We start from the raw sequence: 24,983 nt of genomic DNA on the forward strand, positions 1-24,983 counted from the left end.
AGAGGAACACTGAAGCTGGAGAGGTGGCAGGGTCCGCCACATACAAACAAAGTAAAACAGTATGAAAGTGTGTTAATCTGCATTAAAACTACACGTTTAAATAGTGCTACATGTTCAGAGTTACTCCAGGTCGTGTTCGGCCTCAGGGATCATGTGGTAGGACGTCCTGCTCTCACACTGGACCCGGTTCCGTCACTTATTGATGCGCTGCCGCTGTGAAGGAATGTGTTGACGCGTCTCTAAGGTTACTGCAGCGGGGACAGGAGCAATGGCCGCCTGGTGTTGTGCCTGGCAGAGATGGGCAGCACACACATTTGATTTAATCACTGTTTTTAGATTTTAATTCTGGCTTTCCGACATGGAGCCGAGCCTGAGATCAGCCCCGCACTCGGTGAAGCGGTGGCAGCTCGGCGGGACGGACTACGACCCGCAGCGGTCCCAGACCCTCTTCAGCACCTGGACCCCCCTGAACCACAAGCCCGGGAACCTGCAGGTCAGAACCCGACATTTAATGAATCAAACTTTTCTGTGACATTAAGGTTCGTGTCTGTGTTTGCTAGCAGCCACCAGATGGCGGGAAAGACCAAATTATTAATGCGTCACAGATGAGACTTTCAGATTTATATTATAAAACATGTTTATTTAATACTTCTTTTAAAGCTTTATTTATTTTAGTGCACGTATAAGCTTTAAAACAACACATATTCTCTGAAGCTAGCATGACACAACACTTAGCTAACTGGCCAATTAAGCTAATTTGGGACAGGTGTGATAACAAGTCGCCTCTGTATGTTTCGGGTCCACTGCGCATGCGTCAAGAGAAGGTGAGGTTGGGCAGCCATGTTTAATAAGTTTCATACCCAGTGAGGGCTTTTCTGTTGTTTTACACACAAGTTATTGCTTAAAACTAAGGGATTTGATCCCATAATCATTAATATATCATCATAACAGTTGATTTCCCCCTCCTGCACAGTGTTGCCAGGTTGGTTTGATGTTTTCAAGCCCAATAGTTACTCGAAATCCACCTCAATAGAGGTTAAAGACTCTCTATGAAAACAAAGGCTATTTAAATCCCCTAAATCCAGATTTTTTAATTAGGATCCACATTAAATTGTACTCACAGCCACATAAATACGCCTGAGGGATTATTATCTTTTCAGGTTGTCCGTCTGTCCCATTCTTGTAAAGAGGATATCTTTAATGAATTTGGCACAAATGTCCACTTGGACTCGAAGATGATCTGATTAGATTCTGGTGGTCAAAGGTCCAAGGTCACTGTGATGTCTCAAAACACACTTTTGGCCATTACTTAACAATGTCTAATAGGATAATATGTTATGTCTTGACATTTTATATCCAAAAGGTTAAAGGTTAACCTCACATCATAATATTCTGCAAAAAATGTCCCGGCCTTTAGGAACAGAAACGTTCCCTCTTCCAGCGGTCTTCATCAGTGTGTTGAAGAAGAGTTTGTTTTGTGGCTTGTATGCAATGCGTGTCACCTTCCCTACGTCCTCCACTGAGTGTTTGAAGTTTGCTGCAGTTATATGAGGAGAGGATGAACCTGGTGCTGCACTGGTTTGACCTGTGGACTGACAGACAGAGGAAACACCTGCTGCACTCTCTGCTCACACGCTGCACGCGCTCTCAGCTCAAGTAAGATCTTTAATACCCCTTTTTAGTCTAATGATGTCGTAATGATCAAGTGTTTAGGAATAAAAAAAAAACCCTGACGATCTGAGCAGGCACTGCAGGGATTTGCTGATCGAGACGGTTCCTGTGACTCGAGTGGACTTCACGGCGGTGCTGCCGCGCTTCCTGTCCCTGTATGTGATGTCATTTCTGACCCCTCGCGACCTCTGCTCTGCCGGCCAAGTCAGCTGGCACTGGAGGGTCCTAGCTGAACAGGTGAGAGGCCCAACAGAGAGGAATCTCAGTTTTACTCGTGGGCCATTCGTCAACTTGTCCCCTCTCTTTCTGCTCAGGACTGTCTCTGGGCCGGCCGCTGCATCAGAAGAGGCTGGTTCCTTCCCTATGCTCCAGGAGAGAAAGAATTTGGAGCGTGGAAGAACCACTACGTCTCCTGCTTCTCCACGCTGGACTGGCTCACCCCGCGGGAGGCAGCCGAGCAGTACGGGACCCTCAACCAACCAAGCACAGAGGAGGAGGAAGAGAGGAGGAAGGAGAGGATGATCAGGCAGATGATCAGAGACAAACTGCAGGAGGAGAAGAGTGAGTGGAAAAGAGAGAGATGAAAGGAAACGACAAGTAGCAACAGCTCTCAGTGCTTATACTGTATCTGTGATGTCTGCAGGACTGTCGATGAGAACCAGGAGAGCCTGGGGCAGCTACACAAAGCCAGGAGGAGACAGAGGTGGGAGGCCCAGCTCTGGACTAACATTCAGGTCGTGGCCTTCTCTCTCGTGGCCTCCTAGGACTGCTGGGTCTCCCAGCCTCTGTCTCAGCCTAGACAGAGGACAGCCCATGACTGCTGCTCCAAGCCTGGAGAGAGTCCAGACCTACACTAGCAGGTCATTGTCTATATATTCACTTACCCTCACTAATATCAGTTGCCTGTGTTTTAGGAATCAATTTGAAATATAAAACTTCATAATACTCTTTATAATATTTGTTTTTTGTGCTAATTCAAATCCTGTAGTTGAGTGTTGAACTTCAAACAGCCAGATTTCTTTACTGTACATTAGATGTAAGCTAGCAAACAATGGGATGCAAAGATGGTGTATGTGTGTTTAGGTTGACTTCTCACTTAACTCAGCACTCACCAGAGACTCTGGTTCTCTCTCTCCTCTCGCTAACATTACGTTCATTAGGTAAAATCCATTTCCCCTCCAGCTCCGGTCAACATTACAGAACATAAACACCCAACAATGAAGGTCACCTCCGCAGATCGCTGCTGCAGTCAGGTTGATAAACAGGAGTGAAGATAAATCAACTTTTTAATCCCAGATGTTAAAAAGTAATCTCTGAGCTCTCCTCCTGTCCTGGCTCTTGCTTCACACTTTAAAGACAGCTAATTCAAGCTCTCTACAAGAAAGCAAATGAGTTCATTGCCCAAAATTCCTGTTAACAATCCTTTTTTTTTATGTATTAAAGCTGTGATGTGAACCGGACCTCCATCCTCTCTTTCAGTGAAAGACCGAACAAAGCCAGTGGAGCTCTGTCCTCCTTCACCTACAGACCTGCACCGCCACATTCACCCCCTCACATCCATCTGTCCTCTCCTACCCTCTTACTGCTGATCTCCAACAGGATCCCTGCCTATGAGGTAAAGGAAAAATAAAGAGTCTATCAGTGAGTGTAAAAGAAAAGGCACATTGGGAACACGAGCGTCTAATATTTCTCCCTGTCTGCTCTTTTCCTCACGCTCCACGTAGCTGCTGCTGAGTGGTGTGAAGGCTGGAGTGATTGTGGTTCTGTACGACCACAGAGGGACTCTCTCGGCTCTGTTAGCCCAGGCGGAGAGGGCCGTTTCTGGGCAGACAGCTCAGAGGCTGGGCCTGCTAGCTCCGGGAGGAACGGAGGAAATCCATCTGCTTCACAGTGAGGATTAATAATCCTGTGTGTTTTAACGTGTGCAAACACTGCCAGCGCCAGCTCCGGTCCAAGTGGAGCCTCTGGTGCTACAAGTTTTATCTCTCAGGATACTCTGAAGCACATCTGCTCGAACCATTTCACAGCTTTTGTATTATGATAGCACCTTTTCTTGAGTCCACGGCTATCCTCGTCCCTTAGCTAAGAGTCGGTCCAAGGCTTACTATCATAAATCATACATTAATTTTACATTATGAAGGACTCGGCACACTCCAGATCAGAGAGTCAGGCTTTTAATTAGTTTTCAAAGTTGACATATGATGGATTGAATCAGCATACAAACCCACTTTGTTTTACCTTTCACAGGCAGTAGCTTGTCAGAAAAGACTCTACTGACCCCCGACTGTAGAGACTTCTGGGAAAACCTGTGTGGCTGGGTCGCACCGACCGAGGAGGGAGGAGGGATCGACATCTTCTCCCCGCTGGCTGCATCTGGTCAGTAGACACAGATGTTAGGACACACAAAAATACCGGTATCTGTATTCCTGTCACTGTTTCTCATCCCGTCTCTCTCGTTCTCAGCGTCTGGAGTGGCTCTCATCCAGACCCTCTCTACTCTGACTGGTCTGGAGGTTCGGGCGCCAACGGGTCTTGCCACCGGAAGTTTCCAGAACAGTGAGTCAGCTGTGCGCAAGACTGACTCAGCTGAGAAATTTCAACTAAAAATGTTTTCCAGCTGAGAAATATCATGCTCTTTGAGACCTGACGCCACACCACTAATACCACTAACACCTCCAAAAAATATAGACGCCAGCAGGCGCCTGGTGTGATTCTTGGCTTTCTTGAAATACTTTAAGTTATCTTGACTTGCAACAATTAATCTGTTAGTCATCAACTGTTAAATTCATCGTTAAATATTTTGTTAATGAAAAAAAGTACAATTCTCCTATTTCAGCTTCTTCAATGTGAATAGTTAACTGAATATATTTGGTTTTTGACGAAAAAAATACATTATACTCATTAGTATCATCCGGACTGCTTACTCTTTACACTTTACTTGCTTTGCAATCTTTAAGATCGCAATTAAGTTATTGTTAATGCAACTGGAACATCTTTCTGCTGCTGCTTCACCTTTAAGTCACAAAACAGGGGATGGCTTTTATTGTGACGAAACTTGTTTGTCACTGTAGGAAGCACTGGCCATGAAAAAATCTTCTTCTTCTTCTTCTTCTTCTTCTTTTCTGAATATTCTGGAAAAAGCAGCTGCTCAAGGAGTATTTTGTTACTGGGGTAACCACTGGTGTCCCCAGATAAACTGAAATCTTTCTTAAATTTTTAGCTTCATGTTAATCACTAGCCTAAGTGTAAATGTATTATGTTAGAGCCACAATAAATATGTCTTTGTCTCTTCCTGAGTCCTGAGTGAGTGGTCTGACAGCAGCGTGGGCACCGGACTCTCGGACCAGCAGCCAACATCCCCGGCGCTGCAGTATGTGTGCGAGAGCCTCCTGCAGGGCTGGTGCACACAGGCCCAGTGGATGGAGGAGGCTCTGGAGGAGCTGAGGAGCTGCCTGGGGCCACAGCTACAGCGGGTCAGCCTCCAGGCCAGGGGCCGAGCTCTGGGTGGGTGACGCAGCTTCACCAACAGCAGGTTTAAACAAAAACCTGCATACTTTGTGTACTATAAACTTTGAGAGGAATCTGTTCATGCATTTATAGGCCATTTACTGTGGGAGGAAATCTGCCTCGAGGAGCTTTGCGTGTCCAAAGATCTGAATGAGGCTCTGACGGAGGGACTCACAGCTCTCAACAGACAGGAGGAGGTGGGATTTACTGTAAAAATAAAACACAAGCACATCAGAAAACTGAGATGATCCGAACTTAATGATGTTCTCTTTCATCTTCAGACCAGACCTCTGGAGTTTCTTGCCGTCTTCCTGACAAGATGGCGTGAGCAGAAGGAGAGAGAAGAGAGTAGTGATGATTTCTCTTTATCACCACATAAATCAGAGAAAGGCCTCAGCCGGAGCCGGATACCTGAGCTGCCACAGGTGTGTGTGCTTTGTCCATTTCAGCGACGGTTGAAGGAGCACACTTCATCTGTAAAACTCATGTCTGTCTTTCTGTTTTTAGACGGTGTTAGATTGGAGAGGTGCTGCTGCCAGAGAGCTGCACCACAGCGAGTGTGTTTATCTGGGCAGACTGGGCGCTGTGATGAAAGTACGGCTTCCATTTTTGAATAATTAGTAGAAAATAACATTCAGCACAAAAGGATAATTAAACTGTCTTCCATTCTGGAAATTTAGGGACACTTTTACACATTTAGCGAGCCTTAGAGGCTATTGTTTCAGGTGCAGTCCCACTCTAATCAGACTTTTGTAATCTTGGTGTTTTCAGTTTTAAATGAATCGTGGTACTCCAGCTGCACGGCCTATTTCTTTCATTCCTGGTCTTTTTTAATTGGAATATGATTAGGGAAGGATCATTTCTTTGTTTTCTGAGCTTCCAAAAACACCACAAGTGTTGGTTTTGTACATTTGTGTGCAGAAACGGTCCGTGTTGATATCTGAAACCAAAGTATTTAAAGGGCCCATATTTAGAAAGTGTGATTTTTGATTATAAGCACATTTAGGTGCTATGTAAACACCATTAAAGTATCAAAACGCTCAATCCACAGAAATACGCACACAGCCCATATTTAGAAACTGTGCCTATAAATGAGCCGTCAGGACTTATGTAACGTTGTGATGTCACAATGATACAGTCAACGCCCTCAGTAATGTGACCAGCAAGGCCGTGGTTGCAACAATGCCAGCTGAGCTGTTTTGGAAACAGTGAATGGTGCCTGCTGAGGCCTGTGAGCACTGACCCGTCAGAGCAGACTGGGCCTTTTCATTTTCTATCAGACACCCAGAATAATACAGGACCTTTAATCTATACCTGTCCTACCTTTTGTCCTGAAGGTGTACCAGGAGCCTCTCACAGCGGCCCTGAACTCCAACAGAGCCATCCTGAGCTTTGCTGACATCCACATTGTCCTCAGCCCAGTCACACAGATACTGGAGCTCAACAGGTACACACACACACATGCAAAATTAGATGATAATGTCTTTTTTGCGTACTTTGTGGACATGGCATGTTAGATCTGTGTGTGTGTTTGTTGCAGGGTGTTTCAGGCTGATTTACAAGCCAGACTGCAGCAGTGGGGAGCAGAGCAGTGTGTTGGAGATGTGTTTGTGAAACTGTGCTCCAAACTCAGAGTCTACACCAACTACCTCAACAACTACGCCACCGCCATCCGCACCATCGACAAGGTAAACTCAAACAGTGTGTTTGTTAGGGGGTGACGATCTCAATGATCCAAAACAAAAATAAACCTCTTGGGCGTGCGATATGTAATCAGATGATGTTGTGTGTGTGTGTGTCAGTGCAGAGAGACAAAACCTCGATTTTGGGCTTTCCTGAAGAGATCAGACAGAACTATAGCAACACACATGCTGAGGTAATAGCACACACACACACTTGGATCTTTAATCTTTAATTAATCAGACTGTAGTCTTTGCAAACATGTTTTCATGCGTGTGTTTGTGAAGCCTGCAGGAGCTGCTGCTGTGTCCGGTGTGGAGGATACAGGAGTACGTGACTCTGCTTCAGGCTCTGTCTGTGCACACACACCACGGTCACCCTGACCACACACACCTCTCCTCCGCCCTCAGCACCCTGCTACGATTCAGAGAGTTCATACAGAAGGTGCACAGAGCATTGAGACAGCACCTTGCGTTTCATCTGTCGCGTTTTTGTGTTTAGTGCAGCGAACACACAGATGTTTTTCTTCTCTTTCAGTCAAAGGGAAACTCAGAGAGAGACAGACAGATGGAGGAGACGCAGAGGATGATCCAAGGCTGCCCGGTAAAAACACACCTCCCCTCTTTCTGTAGTTTCTTTCTCACACTCTGTGAAAGTATTTTAATGTGATTACGGTGTGTGTGTCTGTAGAACCTCAGTGAAGGAAACAGGCAGCTGATCATAACTCAGAATGCCGCTTTGCTCAGGAGCCCCGATGAACAGATTCCAGACTCGCTCAGGTGACAACACGAATTATTCCTGTTGATGTAAAAATATCCAGAAATGTTCATCCACTTAGTAGATGTATTTTGTTTTTGAATATTTACCAAGATACGTGCTGAAGCGATGAGTTTTTGAAATTTTCTTAGAAATAATTTAGTCAGAAATCTGCAGATACTTTACAAATGTATTTAATGTATGCTTCTGTTTCTAATCGAGTAATTCATTTGCTTCATCAGGACCTATGAGCAGGTGTCTGATGTGGGCCTGTTCCTGTTCAACGACGCTTTGGTGTTGACGAGGCGTAATGTGCACCACACGCCTTTCACGCTGGCTCACCGGAGCACACACACTTTCCTGGCCTCCGTGGCTCTCTCCAGCCTGGCTGTCAGAGAGATCACACACACACGCTGTGAGTTTATCGCCAGTAATCTTCAGCGTACGATCAATAAAGTCTTACAGGAATGTTGATAGTAATTTTTCTCTCTGTAGATGTGAGTCACGCCTTCGTCCTTGAGGGTCCCTGTCGGTCCTGGGTTTGTGCCACAGAGAGAGGCGAGGAGAGGGAGCACTTCCTGTATGTGCTGCGTTCAGCCATTGACTCTGCTCTGACAGAACATTAGTGATGCCACACCAGCAAGACAAGAAGAGGTTTGGACACAGCTGTTGGCCATGAATGCATCATTTAGACCTGGAACCAGTAGCTAGACGATCGTAGCATCAAGAGTAGCATCAAGAGTAGCATCATCATAGCGTTACCTTACAAAAGTCATATCATGTTCTTGGATATTTTGTTTGTGTTTATCAGTGCACCACTTGTATTTGCCAGTTATTTACATACGTATAATTTTCAACTTAATATTTTAAGGTTGATTCGTTGTGAATCGTTGATTCACAAATTGTATTAAGGTGTTTATTGTAATCAGTATATACAGAATCAAGGTGTCACTGTGGAGTATAATCAGATCCGAGACATTTCTCTTGTTCCAGGTATAAAAAAGTCTTTATTGATAACCAAAAATAACACAAATGTCACATTTTAAAGATTATCACTATCAAGGAGCTGCATTACAACACATCACTTATACACTTATGTACATTATTGCCACTTAATTTAAAAAATATCCAGCTGTCCCATCCCTAGAAATGAAGTCATTCACGATTCATCAATACAAATAAATATTCTTTTTTTCCAAATAACATACTTAATGTTCTAATGTTACTCTTCAGATTAATTCGTTATTATCACCGTGACATCTTCACACAACTCTGTGACAGAAAATATGAAATGGAACTAGTTTCTAAAATATGTTTTACACCTAATACAGTGTTGACACATTAAACATGATATCGACACACACACATCTGTTGCATTTTGTCTTTTAGAGCACCACAGACGAGAGTTAGGTAACAGAGGTACAGTTATTTTCTTAAAATATTAAAAAAGATTACTGACAGTATGAATTTTACTGTTGTTTTTCTCTTACGGATGATTTTAGACCTTCTGTTTTAATATCTAAAGGATGTTTTTACTGTAAGCTGATCGTCTCCTCCAAACGATTAAAAACATAACAAGTATCAGTGATGTCACAGTCTGCGGTTCATCAGATGTGGGTTGTTGTTGTTGTTGTGCGCTGCAGCCGTGTGCGCGGCCTGATCTTTCCCAGGCGTCTTGCTCTGCAGCCCCACGTTCGCCGCTGTGCCGTTCGTCCCCTTCTGGGAGCAGAAGCCCTTCGGTTTGGGGATTCTGGTCGGTCCCGGTCGTCGGAAACCTTCGAGAGGTATCTGAGGAAAAAGAGATAAACAATGAAGTCTGACAGAGAGTGGCAATACTGGAGGTTTAAAGAAAATTGGAGATACTGTATATATATGGGAGTAGGGTCATAATCACAAGAGTGAGGTTCAGGATCAGAGGATGATTTTGACTGAATTGTTTCCAGTAGCTGTGAAGTTTGGATGCAGTACTGACAACGACCACTAGATGATATCAAATCATGTTTTATGAACAGCAAATGAACACAGTACCAAACTTTAACTGCACAGCTGTTGCACTTTGTCCCTAAAAGACCTCTTTTAGATAAAAAACAGAACTCATTTTTTAAGGAAACAGTACTTTCATTTAATTTAGTTTCACTCCGTTGTATTCTCATCTGTTATGTTCCTGCATTTGGACCACTATGGAAATACATTACATCCTTTCAACCATGTTGGATGTTCTTACATGTTCACTGAAAATGGTCTGTAGATCGATAGATAAAATGATAATGGGTCGCAGCCCTGGAGGTGTTTTTATTTGAAATATTAGTGGTTGCATTCTTCAAACTTCAAGTAGCAACAATAAGTCAATTAATCAAGTGAGTGAGCCATGAATTCATTAAGAAAATGGTCTGAAGATCAATAAATAAAATGATTGTCAGTCACAGTAACTCAATAACGAAATACAATATAGTCATACAGTTCTTTCATTTAATTATATTTACTCTATTATATTATCTTCCAGCTACAATCTTGTCTGTCTTTTGTACATTATTCTGCTTAAGCTCAAATTTATATTAAGGTTAAGTTGCAACAATTAGTCCATTAATCAAGTCAGTGAGTCCAGTCAGCTGTCTTCTTGACAAACTGAGCCTTCAATTAATTGAGAAATTGGTCACAGCCCTTAAAATGTTCTTATTTAAATATCAGTAATTGCAGTCTTAGAAGTGGAAAAACTTTTCTCTATTGTTGCCCCTGATGATGTCCCAGTTTATCCCATTATTAATAACAGTGTGAGTTTGTTGCTTAGAAACCAGTGTTTTTGCTTTCGCAGCACAGTCTGCAAACAACAAAAAAAAAGAAAAGAAAAGGGGAAGTTTCATGGGAATCAGCCCATTTCTCCGAATCTTAAACGACTCACTGCTCCGCTTACTGTGCAATCACTTTTCAATCAGTGTGTTTACATGTGCTGCGACGTGCCAGCAGACTGAGGTGCATCACTTTGGGTGCAGTAGAAACAGTATCTGATAAGATCTTTACACAACTACGGACAACCTAGCAACAGTCTCTTTAGAAGATTTTCTTTCATATTTGTTATTTTTCAGCTGTATTTGTGTCTGCATTTTTAAATCAGCTCTATGAATTATTCATTTAAGAATCATAAGGATCTCCAGACATATGAACAGTCAGATGTCTGAGTCTCTCTCCTCCTTTTCTAGCTCAAAGCTTGTCTCCTCCAGAGACAGAAATTACTCTGTGGCAATAGTCAGACAGTAATTATTATCTTCAAAGTTATCCAAGAATGTAATTGGCACAGAGGATTCATTTTCAATCATATCGTCCCTTTTTATCAGCACCTGCATTTGCAAAAGGTAATTTGCATTTGGCAAAATGTGCCTCACCCCCATTTAAAAGCCTGTTTAAAACAAAAAAGCAATTAGCGACGGGTACTTCTGTCAAATTTTGGGTTAATAAGAGTCATAAACTGAAGCTGCCTCTCTGACAAAATGTGTCAGCAGCTGAGTGAAGCCGAAACTTTCCAGTATTTCCATGAGTTTCATCACTCCCACTCACTGTATTCCCGAGCAACACACTGAACGACTTAAGAGAAGCTCTTGGATATGCTCATGTGTGGCTTGAGGTTTTGAGAATTAACAAAAATCTGCACTGAACTACATCCCTACATATTCATCGGGGGGTATGAGTTTCAGAATAAGTAGAGCCTCGACGGAGGTAATGGGCCAGAAAATCTGTACGGGCTCCACGTCATGGGAGCGCTTGTTGATTTTACATGGAAAAGAGGCCTTAATGTGCGGCTTTGTTCTCTCGTATATCAGCGGTGCAGCAGGAGTTCAGCTAAGTACTTCCTCTGCCCAGGCGCTCCCGCAATACCGGCTGTCTCCACGGCAACCAAACACGAGGTTTGTTTTGGTGTGTGAGTGAGGCGACTTTCACAGCGTCTACGCTCGCAGCCTTTTGTTTAGAGACCACTCTTTATTGTCCTGCCCCGGTTTTATTGAGCCTGGAGGTCAAGGTGAGCGAATTCCTCGGCGATCATTATCAGTACAGCGAGGAAATCCGCTCTCTCGCCTGCACATTGATGCACGGCTTGTCGTTCTGGCAGCCGATTGTTTGAATTGCATCACACTGTTTGGTGTTGATGTCTTGTTAAATGCTGCTGTTAATCAGGAGCATCAATCTGGGTTGAGAGTGATTACAGCCTCGTTCTGAGCCTTGTCAATGAAACGCCCTCGTCTCCCAGCGTGTCACTTGATAGTCGTTTTTATCAGTCTGGCAGGGATACCGCTCGCAGATCCGTCTTCCTCGGCTGAACCTCTTTATGAATCAACTAAGTCTAATGTGAGTCAGGGGGTAATTGAGGTCGCAGACAGCGATGGCAGCTGCTGGATGCTTTCTCAAGTAGTCGTCTAATGAATAGCATCTTGTTCAGCCGCTGCATCATTTCATCGCGCCCAGACTGCTTTGGATCCGGTTCCCCCAGCTGCGCTCCTTCACACTCATTCAATTTAATGCTCGATTTAATCATCTCCTCGCTGTCACTCTGGTGTGTGTGTTTGTGTGTGTGTTTGGGTTGGGTTTTGCCACTTTTCTGCAACAGTTGTCTTGCTCCATCTAAGTAAGACTGAGGACTTTGTGCACGTTTAGTTTTGCGAAGAAATTGATCAACTCCCTCACAAATTCACGTCTTTAAGACTGTTGCTGCATCTAATTCAAGCTCCTCTGATATTTTTTGTTTGTACATTTTGGACACGTAAGAGTTTAGGAAAGTTTTCTTGCCGACCATTTGAAGAATTTGATTAAAGATTCACATTTAGACCATATTTCACCAGAATTTGCAATTCTGGCTCTCAACTGAGAACTTGGGATGTGGTTTCTTCGTCAGGCTCCAAGATGATGATAGGATATTATTTAAAAATGCCTCTATAGCAAATCCAACCATAACCAAACTCACTGCAGGGGCCAGGGATCAAACTAGAGCCCGACTGATGCTCAATTTTGGGGCCTTCACCGATCTCAGGGAGTAAACATTTCTGATATCGATATAGGACAGTTTAAGAGTTTGACAGGAAATGGGGAAGACGTCCACAGAGGGCCACAGATTGGAATCAAACCCTGATATTTTACAGTTTAACAATGAACTTCATTGTCCTTAATGACATCAGTGCCCTGAAATAATTAACTTTACTGGGAATTGGATAATTATAAATGACCCAAAGCTTTTTCTGCATTATAATCACTAAAAAATGAAAAAACATAGGCCAATGCACATATATCTGTGTAGGCCAATATTCGTTGTTAATATCAGCCAACTGATATATCAGTCGGGCTCTAGATCAAACCACGTACCACTTGATTATTGGACAGCGGCTCTATCTTTTGAGGGAAAATGACTACATATACTTCATATTGTGTCACTTATTTCTTGTGAACTTTGCTCACCAGGTGCACATCTTTATGACATTTTATATTAAACATTAAATGCGTTGAAATTAGGTCTTCATGTAGACCATATTTTGCCTACCAGTGCAATATGACTTCACATTTAGCTGGAAGAAAAGAGGGCGAAAAGACATCTTAGACAATTGGTGGTCACTGGGAAGCATCTCAGGTTTGTATTTTTTAACCTGGACTGCTGTGAAAGTTTTCCTCAAGTATGATAATTTGTGACAAGTTTAGATCCGGCATTGTTTGCTTATTTGCTGTGTTGGCTTGATGTTGAGCTAAATGAGCGTTCTGGACGAGTATGAAGCAAAGAACACCAGCTTTTGTTGATAAACTGCACCAACAAGACTTAAACCTGCCAGCGTCTGTAAACAAACACACATAATCCTCACATATACACAGTGCATATCTGTGCACTGCAGCCATATTTTAAAAAAAAAACAGCTCATCTATCTGAAATATGAAGATAAAGCATAATGAAGTGTTGTTTGAAATGTATGGTTGCTTGTGTATCTTTCATGTATATGCAGTAAATCTTTGGACCTCGCAGTGGGCTTATTACATCTTTGATTTGATTCGGATAAACCAAAAACTACTGCAAGAAAAAGTCAGCTGCTCCTCAATTTTGCTCTTTTGTTTTAACATTAGCTTCGTATTGACATGACATTAATTAAATGCACCGCACCAAATAAAATCACCCCACATCCTCCCCTCTGTATCCTCTCTCTTCCTCCTCCACTCCTGTCTTTCAGTCTCCATCTGCTCATCATCATCATCGTTCTGACCTTCAGTGCTGATTTAATTTAAACAAATCAGACGTATTGTACAGTATGTGGTAATGTTTCCACTGTGGGCACGTCAAACCGCATGTAGAGGAATGCATATACATGGGGAGGAACATTGGTAAGTTGCACTGATGATTCATCTCGTGGGAGAAAGAAAAATAAAACAGACGTTTTGGGTTACTACCCAATGAATATAAATTTAATTGAGACTTTCTGCTAAAAGGCCACTGAGTTTATGTTATCAAAAAATATATTTGTGTTTCTGAGATCCAGACAGTGTATCAGGTTTCCCAAGGGGCCTTTTTGATTAGTTTCTTGGGGTGCAATATTCGGTGGCAGTGCTCTCAAAAATGGCCACAAAGGCTAGTTTTTCGTTTTGATTTCCAGCACTGAACTAACTCAGCACAGACTTGAGAAACAAACTTTTTAACAAACTTATTTTCTCTCTTTTATTGTTTATTGTTCTGTCCTGGGTGGTATTTGAAGGCTGTCAAGGCATAAAACCAATTATCTGTTATTCTTATTATTAAGTCCAAATGTTATTGTCTAACAATGGCGACGTCAGTGCTGGAGAAAAAAGTTTAAATCAAAAATTGTATTTAATTGTTTCTGAAAATCATAAGTCAAATCAAATTGTGCAGATTTGACCCCCCTATGTCAGTGTCTTGCTCAAGAACAACTCAACAAGTCAAGATAAACTTAAAGTTAAGCCCTAATATAACCACTATCTGGATCTGGTGCTAATTTAATTTGATATTGAAAACCAGAAAACCACAAATTTATCTTTAACTTTCTGTTTTTTTATTAACTTTTTCAAAGAAATCTACATTTGAGTTTGAATCCTTGTGATCTAATCTAGTGAAAACCCCCTTACACTGTCTATTGCATTCAACCCATAAGATATTTAAAAGTTTTTAAATGTCTTTATCTACTGGAGACAAGAAACTCTAACTCTTCATCGTGCACTTTTTTTTAAATAGATTCACCTCCTCCAGCAGCTTTGCAATATGAAACACCACACTGAGGTTTCAAGCAGAGTTTCCGTTGCATCATTTAAGAGAGTTCACATCATGCTGGTTTTCATTTTCAGTCACTGCTGTGCTCTGGATGTAAGGAGAAACTATGACATCAGCCTATGATTTAAACTAGAGCAAGCAAACACATGTGAGAATCCCAGAGGGTTCTTTCTGTCTTGTGATCTGTATGAGCACAAAGGTTTTTCAGACAACTCGTCCACTTCGGTATTGTTTAATTAGGTCTAAGACACAAGTCTTGACAGGCTGCAAATCTGAGATATTGAATAACGATCGTTTGAATACACACTGTGTTAAACAGTCACTGTGCATGCACCAAAAATCAAATCAAACAAGTGATTTCAACCTAATTGCATTTTCCTCAGATTATTTTTAATTTTTTTACAGATTCAAAACATGCTGGATTTAGTGGATAAATGAAAATTGGCAAGCATGGATGACAAACTATAAAACATAACACATCTTTTAGCACACTTTAATTCTCAGAAAAACCAAACAACTTAATCATAATGCAGTAATGTGTAATATGAAGTATAAAAACTGGCATGATACATCAGTGTGAATAGTCTTGACTACATGGCAAATTAGCCACTGAGTACAATACAGTAAGTGCACATAAGTTAAAACCTGGTGTTATGTCAAATGAAATCAAAATCTAGTGCTTTCAAAATGGTATTGTTTTCTCATGCAGGCAAACAATTGTTTCACACAGAACCAAGCAAACCAAAAACGAAAACATTCAAACCCTGGTTTAAACTCATAAATCAAGTAAAAACACATGTAAATGAATCAGGGTATAGATTTGGGGTCTAGGGGTCTATGGTTGTGGTGGATCTCATGGGCAGGATTCAGGATGGGATGGAGGGTTTTGGCGGTTATCAGGTCAGTCATAGGCATTACTTACTGTAATTTGTGATGGCCTTTGGATTGGGGTGGAGGTGGGCTTAATCATGATGCTACTTGTGATTTTGCTGTTGCCCTTGATAGTAGGAGTACTGCAATTTGCAAGCACCTGAGTCCTTTGCTCCTGGAGTCCAGGCGTGTGGCACGGACTCAGCGTTTGCGTCGGAGTGCTGATGCTCTGAATGAAGGGGCTCCCTAGGTGGATGTGGATTTTGTTGTCCTCTGTGGTGATGACGTTGGGCCCAGAGCTGTTGGACCTCTGGACCTGCCAGTTGGTTTGCCTCTCCGGGGTCACTCGGAAGACGGCGTGCCCTCCGACGACCTCGACTGGCTCCGTGGAGAGGGAGCGGTCAGGGGTGCCTGTTGTGACGGACACGATCTGTATAGGTGACATGGCTCTGTCTGGGGTTACGGAGCCACAAGAGTCTGGAGTCATTGCTCTGGAGTATGTAGACATAGTGAAAGGTGATAGGGCCCTATCTGGTGAGCAAGGTTCATCTGATATTGGAGAACCTTTGGATTTCATCGTTGGGGAAATGGACTTTGCAGTCGGGGATATGGAAGCATTCTGGATGATGGTAATTCTCTGCTTGGGTGGACCTCCACTTGTGGGTATGACGGCAGTGCTGGTGAATGACTGGGTGTTTTCTGTGGTCGGGCTGGTGATCTCTAGCGTTGCTGTGTTATGTCCGTGGTCAGGAGTCACTTTAATGTGCAGAGGCTGCCCAGGACTGTGGGTCAACACAACATCTCCAGGCTGAACGTGGTTCCCGTTCTGCCGTGGTTGCACTTTCCCGTTCACCTGATGGGTGTTGTCTTTGTTCTTAAGGAACGGGACTCGCGCTCTTTTCATGTTGTTGTTCAGATTGTTGACATTATTGATGAGCGAGGGGCTGCATTTGGTGAGCTGGAGCTCGTTGCTGTAATTTGCGTTATCCTCAGGTTCGCTCTCGTCATACAGCTTCCCGTTCACGACAGCACGTTCCAGTGGTGCCATTGTCTTACAGTTGGGAGACATGAGGTCAAGAGACTCTGTCTGAACTTCCTTGGTGGCAACATGAAGGTCGGAAAAGCGTCTTCCATTCATGCCTGGGCGAAGACTTTTGCTAAAGCGTCTGTATCTCTCAAGCTCTCTTGTGAGTGTCTCCATTTCTCTGGCCAGTTCTTTGTTCCTGACTTCCTGTTGGGTCAGTTTTCTCTGCAGTGTAGAGTGGTCGGTCTTCATACGACAAATGGACTCCTCAGTTCCCATGTACTCATGGATCTTCTCTTTCAGAGCTGCTACCTCTCTGGTCAAGTGACTAGACTTTGCCTCCTCGTCCTTCAAGCGTTTATAAAGGACATGCTCTTGGTTGCACTCTTTCTTTTCAGCCAGTTGGTATTTGGAAAGTTCTTTTCTGGATATTTCCAGCTCCTCCATCAAGACTTTAGCTTTCTCTTGTTCGTTGGTGAATCTTTTCTCCAGTGATTCAAACTCCTCTGTCTTCAAGAGGTCACCCTCTACCACCTTCATGTCCTTTAACTTGCGTCTGAGGCGTTCAACCTCCTGCGTCAAGTCCTTTACTTTGTTGTCTTCTTGTTGGAAGCGGTTAGCAATGGGTGTCTTGATGTGCTCCTCTTTAGCTTTGCTTCTCAGGTGTTCCCTTTCTATGTTCTCTAGGGACTGCAACCTTTTCTTCATCATATTGATCTTCGACTCCAAATCATTGCTCTTTTCTTCCTCATTTATCAACTTGGCCTTCAGGTCATCCCTCTCCTTTGTAGCGCTGCACATTTTCTCCTCCAGCTCAGCCTTCGACCTCAGTGCCTTCTTGCTCTCCTCAATCAGCTTCTCTGTGACTGACGTAACTTTATCCTGTTCTGCCTGAAGTTTGCCAGTGCTGTTCTGGACCTTATTCTCCATTTGCTTCAGCTTCTCCGCCATCGCCTTCCTCTCATCCACCAGCATGACTGTGAGAGTCTTTAACTTGGTTAGATCTTCCTTCAGTGTCAGCTCTGTCTTTCCCAGTTGGCTTTCAGCAGCCTCCAGTTCTCTGACCCTGGCTTTCAAGACTTCCAGCTCATTGGTGAGCACCTTTGACACCGTCCTCTCCTTCTCCAGGTTACTTTTGAGGGAATTGCATTCTTGTTTGCTCTTGCTGAATGCATCCTCTAATTTCTCCAAGTCCATAATTCTGTGGTTCAGTTTATCAACTTCGGCCTTCAGGCTCCGGCTCTGATGCGCCTCTTTCTCCAGTTTCTTGTTGAGGTCCCTGCAGTGGTCCTCCATTCTGATCAACTCCTCATCCTTTCCCTCCATTTCAAGTACCCTCTTCCGTAACTCTTCAAGCTCAGACATGAGGCTAGAGTTTCCACACTCGCCACGGCTAATTTTGTCCCTCAGCTCCTGCAGTTCCTCTTCAGCTCTGCGCAGGGTCTTGTTGGTCTCTTCCAGCTCATCAAGCTGCCTGCTGAGAGCTGATAGTTTCTGGCGCAGCTGCCTGTTTTGGGCATCCTCACTGGTCAGTTTGGCCGTCATGCCTTCTTGTTCCTGATGATATCGACCGCTTTGGTCACTCAGCTCAGCCTCCAAGCGAAAGACCTTTTGCTCCTCTTCCTGCAGACGAGCATTAGCTGAGCTCAGCTCCTCCTGGGCTTGTGAAGCACTGGCACTCAGTTCTTGGACCTTGGCTGTTTGTTGTTTCAGCTGCTCAGTGAGACGCTGCTGTTCATCCACAACCATCAACGCAAATGACTTGAGTTTTGTCAGCTCCTCCTTCAGGCTTGTGACCTTTTTATTGTTCTCTTCTTCCTTCCTTTCTTGGTAGGCCTTTTCTTGATCAATTAACAGCTTCAACCTGTAAAACATAAAAACAAAGCAAACGTGATCTTCAGGCAATCAATTAGAGTAGAGGCAATTTTTTTCATTATTTCTTTTGCTTAACTTTTAAGTGTATTTTGGAGCAACACTTTAACCTAAATTGTCAGTAAAATGTCAATGTTCAATAAGAAAGGTGCGAAGGAAACTCTACACCCCCACTGTCATTACCCATTGGACCCACTTCTCCAAGCACTGACACATCATAAACACTGTTATTTTCCCTGCATTTCTGAGCTGGACAAAAGTTTTAATGTCATGGAAAATTTAACACATCATAAAAAGCATTACTTTAACTCTCTTGGGTTTGTAGTCTGAAATACCTGTGGTTACTTTTTGGGGGGGTTCCCTTGTTGCCAACTAATTCTCCTATGGTTTGGAAACCTGAGTTACAGCTGGGCCTTGAGTTTAACAATTGGTGCATTTCAAAAAGTTTCCGCAGTATTTGAGGGTGTACCATATGGCCTATTAATTCCTGTGGGAATTAATGGGAAAAGACTGACACACAGCCAAATATTGATATCAACCTTGGAAAATGATCTAATGAGATATGATGAGCAGGTTATCAGAATGTTTCAGTAACACTTTATAATATCCATCAGCGTTCATGGATGCTGACTAAATATCAAAGGATGATGATTGTATCTTTGCACATGGAAGCAAACACACAAACAAATCAGTCAAATAAAAGTTATGTGCATTGATTTCAGACTGGATGTAAGCTAAATTTAGATTCTTTATTGAATTACTGTTAAAATTTACCTTGAAAGACAACAGTAATCAGTAAAAAAATCAATTAGATGGGATAGAATATGTGATGTTTATATTTCCACAGCTACATCTAGCTCATATTTCTTCCTACTAAACCCAGGTGGGATACAAAGTACTCAAATGATGTCAAGGTACAAGTTGCAGTGTGTAGTCGGGGTCAGCTCGTCTGGCACATACATACATCACCAGGCCAAAGTGCCTACATCCCCGGGGGAAGGTATGTTATGACTTCTGTGTGCGCAGCTGCCAGGCATTTCCACACAGATGGCCCACTGGCATGGAACAATCCTTTAATTAAGGGGTTCCTCTACTACCAACCCTCCTCCCCTTCCCAAAACCACCACCACCACCTACCCTCCCCGTTTATTTTTTTCTTATATATTTAAAGGAATTCCCCCTGCTTCCAAAGGCAATTACAGTCCCTCAGAGTTTATACAGAAATCCCCCCACACACACAAACACATACTCTCCGGGATCACTAATTCCACATGTACACTTGGGTTGTGGGCCATGATGTAAGTGTGGTAGGGCGGGGCGCTTCTCAGCAGCGGACTGTGTGTCATTTCTTTCTTCAGTAGCTGCTGAAGGGTGGGAGCGGATAAGTAACGGGACACATGTGAGTGGATGCAATTAGATCCAGACCAAACAACACTCAATAAAATCTCACAAGGATATGCATCAGAATTCATTATTAGTGTGGTTTTCGGGGGATTTGGATATGATTTAGGGCCACGTTTCAAAAAGCAAATACACTATTATTCACTATGAATTATGCTTTTTATGGAAACTTTGGACATTTTGGACATAATGACAACTAACACATCCTCTGTTAGTTTTACATGTCGTACGTTTACTCAAGAACTACACCTAAGTACAATTTTGAAGAACTTACACATGATTAATTCCATTTTTTGTCACTTTATACTTCTACTCCACTACATTTTGAGCTTTTACAGCTAGTTTAACAGCTTTTAAAGGGTAACTCCACCAATCTTTTACATTAATGCGTTCACAGGTCTTGGGGCGTACTGCTGCATATTTGAAAAAAGTAGTATAAAGTCTTTTGTGGCCCCAGAGGAAGCTGCATGTAATCTGATAAACTGCCTCCAGTGTCTGTCCACATTGCGTAATGCCTACATTACCCACCATGCATCTCAGCCACATCACTGGAGACAATTTACCAGATTACATGCAGCTTCCTCTGGAGCCACAAAAGACTTGATGCTACTTTTTTCACATATGCAGTAGTACTCCCCAGGACCTGTCAAACTGGTCGAGTTACCCTTTAAAAGTCTGAATCTGCATTATAACTATTATATAAATCTGTTACAGTCTCAAAATGTAGTGCTGTATAAGTATAGTGTGACAGGGAGTTACCCTTTCAGACAAAATACAACCAATAAATGATGATGCACTATTATAAATCCAGCTACCCGGCAGCATATAAAGTTGTTAAAGTTGGTCCCATCAGCAGCTTCAACACTAAAGTCCTGCACACACATTAATGTACCAATAATTACAATCCAATAATGTGCATTATTTTGAAATAAAAGTTTGAACGTACTTTTATTATTTTTGGTAATTTAGGTGTTGTCTCATCCTTAAACTTTGGTACTTTCACTTAAAATAAAAGTAACATTTTGAATGCATGACTTTTACTTGTAACCGACAGCGGTGGAGGAAGTACTCAGTTGTTTACTTTAGTAAAAGTATCAATCCTGCACTGTGAAAATACTCCACTACAAGTCCTGCATTCAAAACTTTACTCAAGTAAAAGTTAGTAAGTATTATCAGCAAAACTAACTTTAACGCAAAAGTAAAAGTACTTATTGTATTGTGGACCCTTTCTTATTTTATGTTCTGTGAGTATTCATGGTGCTCAGATTGGTGTTCTGTCTGGCACGCTGACTTAAAGTTTGCCCTTGTAGAAGTGTTGATAAAATATGTTAATCATCTTTCTTTTCGTGAAGGACTCTGGATAAGACTGCCGCGCAAGCCCTTCTTATCTAAAAACATACATGTGTTGAAAAATTGCCGTGTGGCGCAGAAACACTAAGGTGCTGAGCGAAAGCAGCAGACGTCTCTGTTACAAACCACCCTGTCGCCTGTAATCGCTGTTTATTCAATCTCTTATCTCAGTCGCTGCTGTTTTTCTAGTGATGTCATCGGCCAAAATAGAAAGACAAATGTACTTTGTTCCCCCTCGCAGGACTGGAAACTCTGCCTATCACTCCCTTTTAAAATACAACTGGGTATTAATCGTGTACACTGCATGCAAAGGGCACTTTGCGCTAATAAATCCTTTGAGAGGAAACTGCCCAAAATACACACCAGTGAAATCACTTGTAGCCCTTTATGGGACTATATTACTGTATTCCCAGAACACATAGGGGTACATGAGGAAATGTGATACAGATCAGTTGTTCCTGAACTTTTTCTCATCAAGGACACACACACAGATGGGAGCCACATCTGAGACCATTCCTGTCATTAGATATAATTTAGTGTACACTTGCATGTTATAGTCGGGAGGGGACAATAGACGGAGTGACCTTCGCTAATGCTGGAGACAAACCACACGTAAACACGTAGTTGTAGCTCAACTGACGAGCTTTCAGCATCTAATATAAGTCAGTAGAAGCAGCAGAGCACATAAATATCACTGATCTACATAACATTTGTCCACGTTTCCATCGCCATCATGTTTTATCTCGACGTCGTTAGAGAGCAGCCCTTTTATGCAGACATCCGCACAGCTTGAAAGAACATTATAATTGTAAAGTGCTGCACATGAAGCCGGTGACATAACAGTTTCATGGCTATCAACATTACAAGACACCTTTACCACCCACTCTGCAGCCTGAACAACCTTCGCAACAGGCACCAGGATGCATGACCACCACCGGTAATGTAGGTCGTTAATGTGTCACGGAAAAACAGGGAGTCATTCGTTTGGATATCTTGGATTTACAGGATTGTTTCTGGCTTTGTTGCAGGTATATTCAAGAACACTAACGTTAAATAAAAAATAAAAGGAAGCATCCAGTTGGCTTCGCAGAGGGCTTCCCTCTCTTTACGTGGAAACTGTGGCTCACCCGCTGCTTGAAATCTGTGTTACACGTTCCATATGTCAGCTCTGCCTAACCACAAGTGATTAGGTCACACATGTACAGACCGATATATCCTGTGCACACACACACACACACACACTCAGCCACCTCCGCTTTAACTTGTGGATGTGCCGATGTGGGACAGAGTTTGGAGGGAGGACGCTGATTGATGTCAGTGCGTGGACCGTATTTAAAGTCCACACAGGCGAAGTGATCTGCCCCCAGAGTGCAATCAACATGTATAAAATATGTAGCTCGGATATTTATTAACTTCCTGGAGGAGGAGGAGGAGGAGGAGGAGGAGGAGGAGGAGGAGGTGGAGGAGGAGGAGGAGGAGGTGGTAGTATGCTTAATGGAGCTGTGTGATCCCAAAAGAGACGTTTTCTTTTTTAATGTATGAATAAATTAGATGATGAGTCATTTAGTAATGCTGAAGATACATTATGTAAATGTTGCTGCTGTTTAAAAGATGACTCCTAATTTTATTAATATCAATGTCATTAACAGTGATGGGATGTAACTAAGTACTTAAGTACAAATTTAAGGTACTTTTATTTGAGTATTTCCCTTTTCTGGTACTTTATACTTCATATATCATACTTTTATTGCCTGAAAATTACTTTTGATACTTACAGTAAGGACATTTAGTATCAGATACTTTCAAACTTTAACTCAAGTACTTTCCCCAAAGTAATATTTTTAAGATATATTTCCTTTTACTCAAGTATGACTTTGGGTACTTTTTACAACACTGGTTAGGAGCAGGCTTTGGGAGTAACAGAACACAAGTAATGGGATTATGTAATCAGAATACATAAAAAGGTCTTCCTTTTACTGTACTTCAGTAAAGTTACAGAAAAAAAAGATGTAATTAGATTACAGATACACTCAGTAAAAAATAAAGAGGATTACTAGCAGGATTATGATTTAAAATGAAGAAATGATATACTAGTCTATAACCATGAACATTCGCACACATGGCAACAACTCACGAGTCTCACACAACATCACAACACTCGTTACGATACGATAAAAATCATCTTATTGATTTTTCTTTTCTCTCGTCTTTATTTGCAAATGTTTGGAATTGAGCTTATCCAAAAAGTAACAGAACATAATCAAGTTACATTACTTCCATACTGTGATACTTGGATTAACAGGTAATTAGTAACTGTATCGGAGTAAATTTTTTAAGTAACCCTCCCAACGCTGCATGTTAGCAGTAATCAGAGCTCGTTTCCACAACCACAGTCAATCAGAGAAGACAAGAAATGAAGTAATCTGACAGTTACACGCCATCAAAAGTATTTGATACCTCGACGAAGTTCAAGAGGCTCTCAAGCAAAAATGGGAATTACTTATTTTCACTATAAGTCCATCCATAAGTAACACAATTACAGCATATACGACTATTTTGGTAATTGGTTTCATACATTTACAATGACAATAATTTGTGTAATTTAAGGAGACCTTGACATGTAAAAAGTCTGAGAATAACAGCCTTAAAATACTAAACACCGCTTTGGTTCTGACTGTGATTTTTTCTCTACTCTCCCAGGATCCTTGTACTATTCATTTTTGATATCTTGTGCGCACAAAAATGAAGATATGCATCTCTACCATTCTGTTATCTTGACAAATCCCCTCACAGTAAAATTTGCCGGGCCATACATGTGACTTTCCGACAAAGACTGAGCCTCATTACTGTCCAAATACTTGATATCTTAAGTGCAGTTTGCAATGGGAGTCCACTGAGTCTGACTCTTTAGAGTGTTAGAGGAGCCGCTCCTTCACTTTTCTTTCTGAGTAATGAATTAAAACAGCTTTCAGCGTTTCTTTATGGACATTCAAGATTCAATTCGATCACTATTATACAACACAAGATTGTAAAGTCACACGAAACAAAAGTTATATATATAAATGAATGAATGAATGAATGAATGGATAATGAAGTTAAATTAAACTGCTATGATGCAAACAAAGACATTTGTGAACTACAATTTCTGTTTAATTTTTATTTAAAGAACTGAAAACTTAAACTTCCTTAGATGTAGTTAAATACCTTGCTGTACTCTTGACATGTTGACTTTTGCGGAGTTTTATTAACTTCTTAGACCAGCTGTTTTAAACGTTTCAGGAATAACTCACAGCAACGACTCATAAAGCCCCTAAAAAAGTACCATGAACACACACATACTATTAAAATTACTATTGCAGAGTACACAAGAACACAAGCAGTGATGCTCCTCTGAACATCTGTACAAGCCTATCAAGAGATCGACAACTCTATTAAAAGTTTTTAAAAATTGTTTAAAAAGTTTTACGCCCTAAATTCAGAGTGTAGTCATGTTCAGTGTGCCTACCTGTGCCAAAGGCTTTCCAAACTTCACTGCCATGAGCTCATTATCTTCCCGTACAACACAACTCTTCCTCGGTGCGTGCGTCTCACTCTCTTAGTCGCTGTAAT

The 24,983-nt window shown here is 42.0% G+C and overlaps 2 protein-coding genes across 3 annotated transcripts; one reads left to right on the forward strand and one right to left on the reverse strand.

The window, feature by feature from the left end:
* The first annotated feature begins 199 nt into the window (after positions 1-199).
* On the forward strand, positions 200-9,195 carry ect2l (epithelial cell transforming 2 like). The gene is made up of 21 exons (XM_073462172.1): positions 200-493; positions 1,544-1,656; positions 1,746-1,908; positions 1,986-2,232; positions 2,315-2,531; positions 3,151-3,286; positions 3,396-3,561; positions 3,919-4,047; positions 4,135-4,227; positions 4,969-5,175; positions 5,272-5,375; positions 5,460-5,603; positions 5,686-5,772; positions 6,516-6,625; positions 6,719-6,866; positions 6,981-7,054; positions 7,146-7,302; positions 7,396-7,461; positions 7,549-7,637; positions 7,857-8,029; positions 8,110-9,195. The coding sequence occupies exons 1-21, from the start codon at positions 359-361 to the stop codon at positions 8,238-8,240; spliced, it is 2,889 nt and encodes a 962-aa protein (XP_073318273.1). The 5' UTR covers positions 200-358; the 3' UTR covers positions 8,241-9,195.
* Positions 8,602-24,983, reverse strand: filip1l (filamin A interacting protein 1-like). Of its 2 annotated transcripts, none has more exons than XM_073462174.1 (2): positions 15,780-18,613; positions 8,602-9,402 (listed from the first exon to the last, which is right to left on the reverse strand). In XM_073462174.1, exons 1-2 carry the CDS (start codon positions 18,498-18,500, stop codon positions 9,205-9,207), a joined length of 2,919 nt encoding a protein of 972 aa, XP_073318275.1. In that variant the 5' UTR covers positions 18,501-18,613; the 3' UTR covers positions 8,602-9,204. The 2 variants fall into 2 exon arrangements, with proteins under 2 accessions (XP_073318275.1, XP_073318274.1); XM_073462173.1 differs by lacking the exon at positions 8,602-9,402 and adding an exon at positions 24,880-24,983 and having other exon boundaries at positions 15,074-18,615.

The sequence above is a fragment of the Pagrus major genome, chromosome 24, assembly GCF_040436345.1.
Source record: "Pagrus major chromosome 24, Pma_NU_1.0".
NCBI classification, from domain to species: Eukaryota; Metazoa; Chordata; class Actinopteri; order Spariformes; family Sparidae; genus Pagrus; species Pagrus major.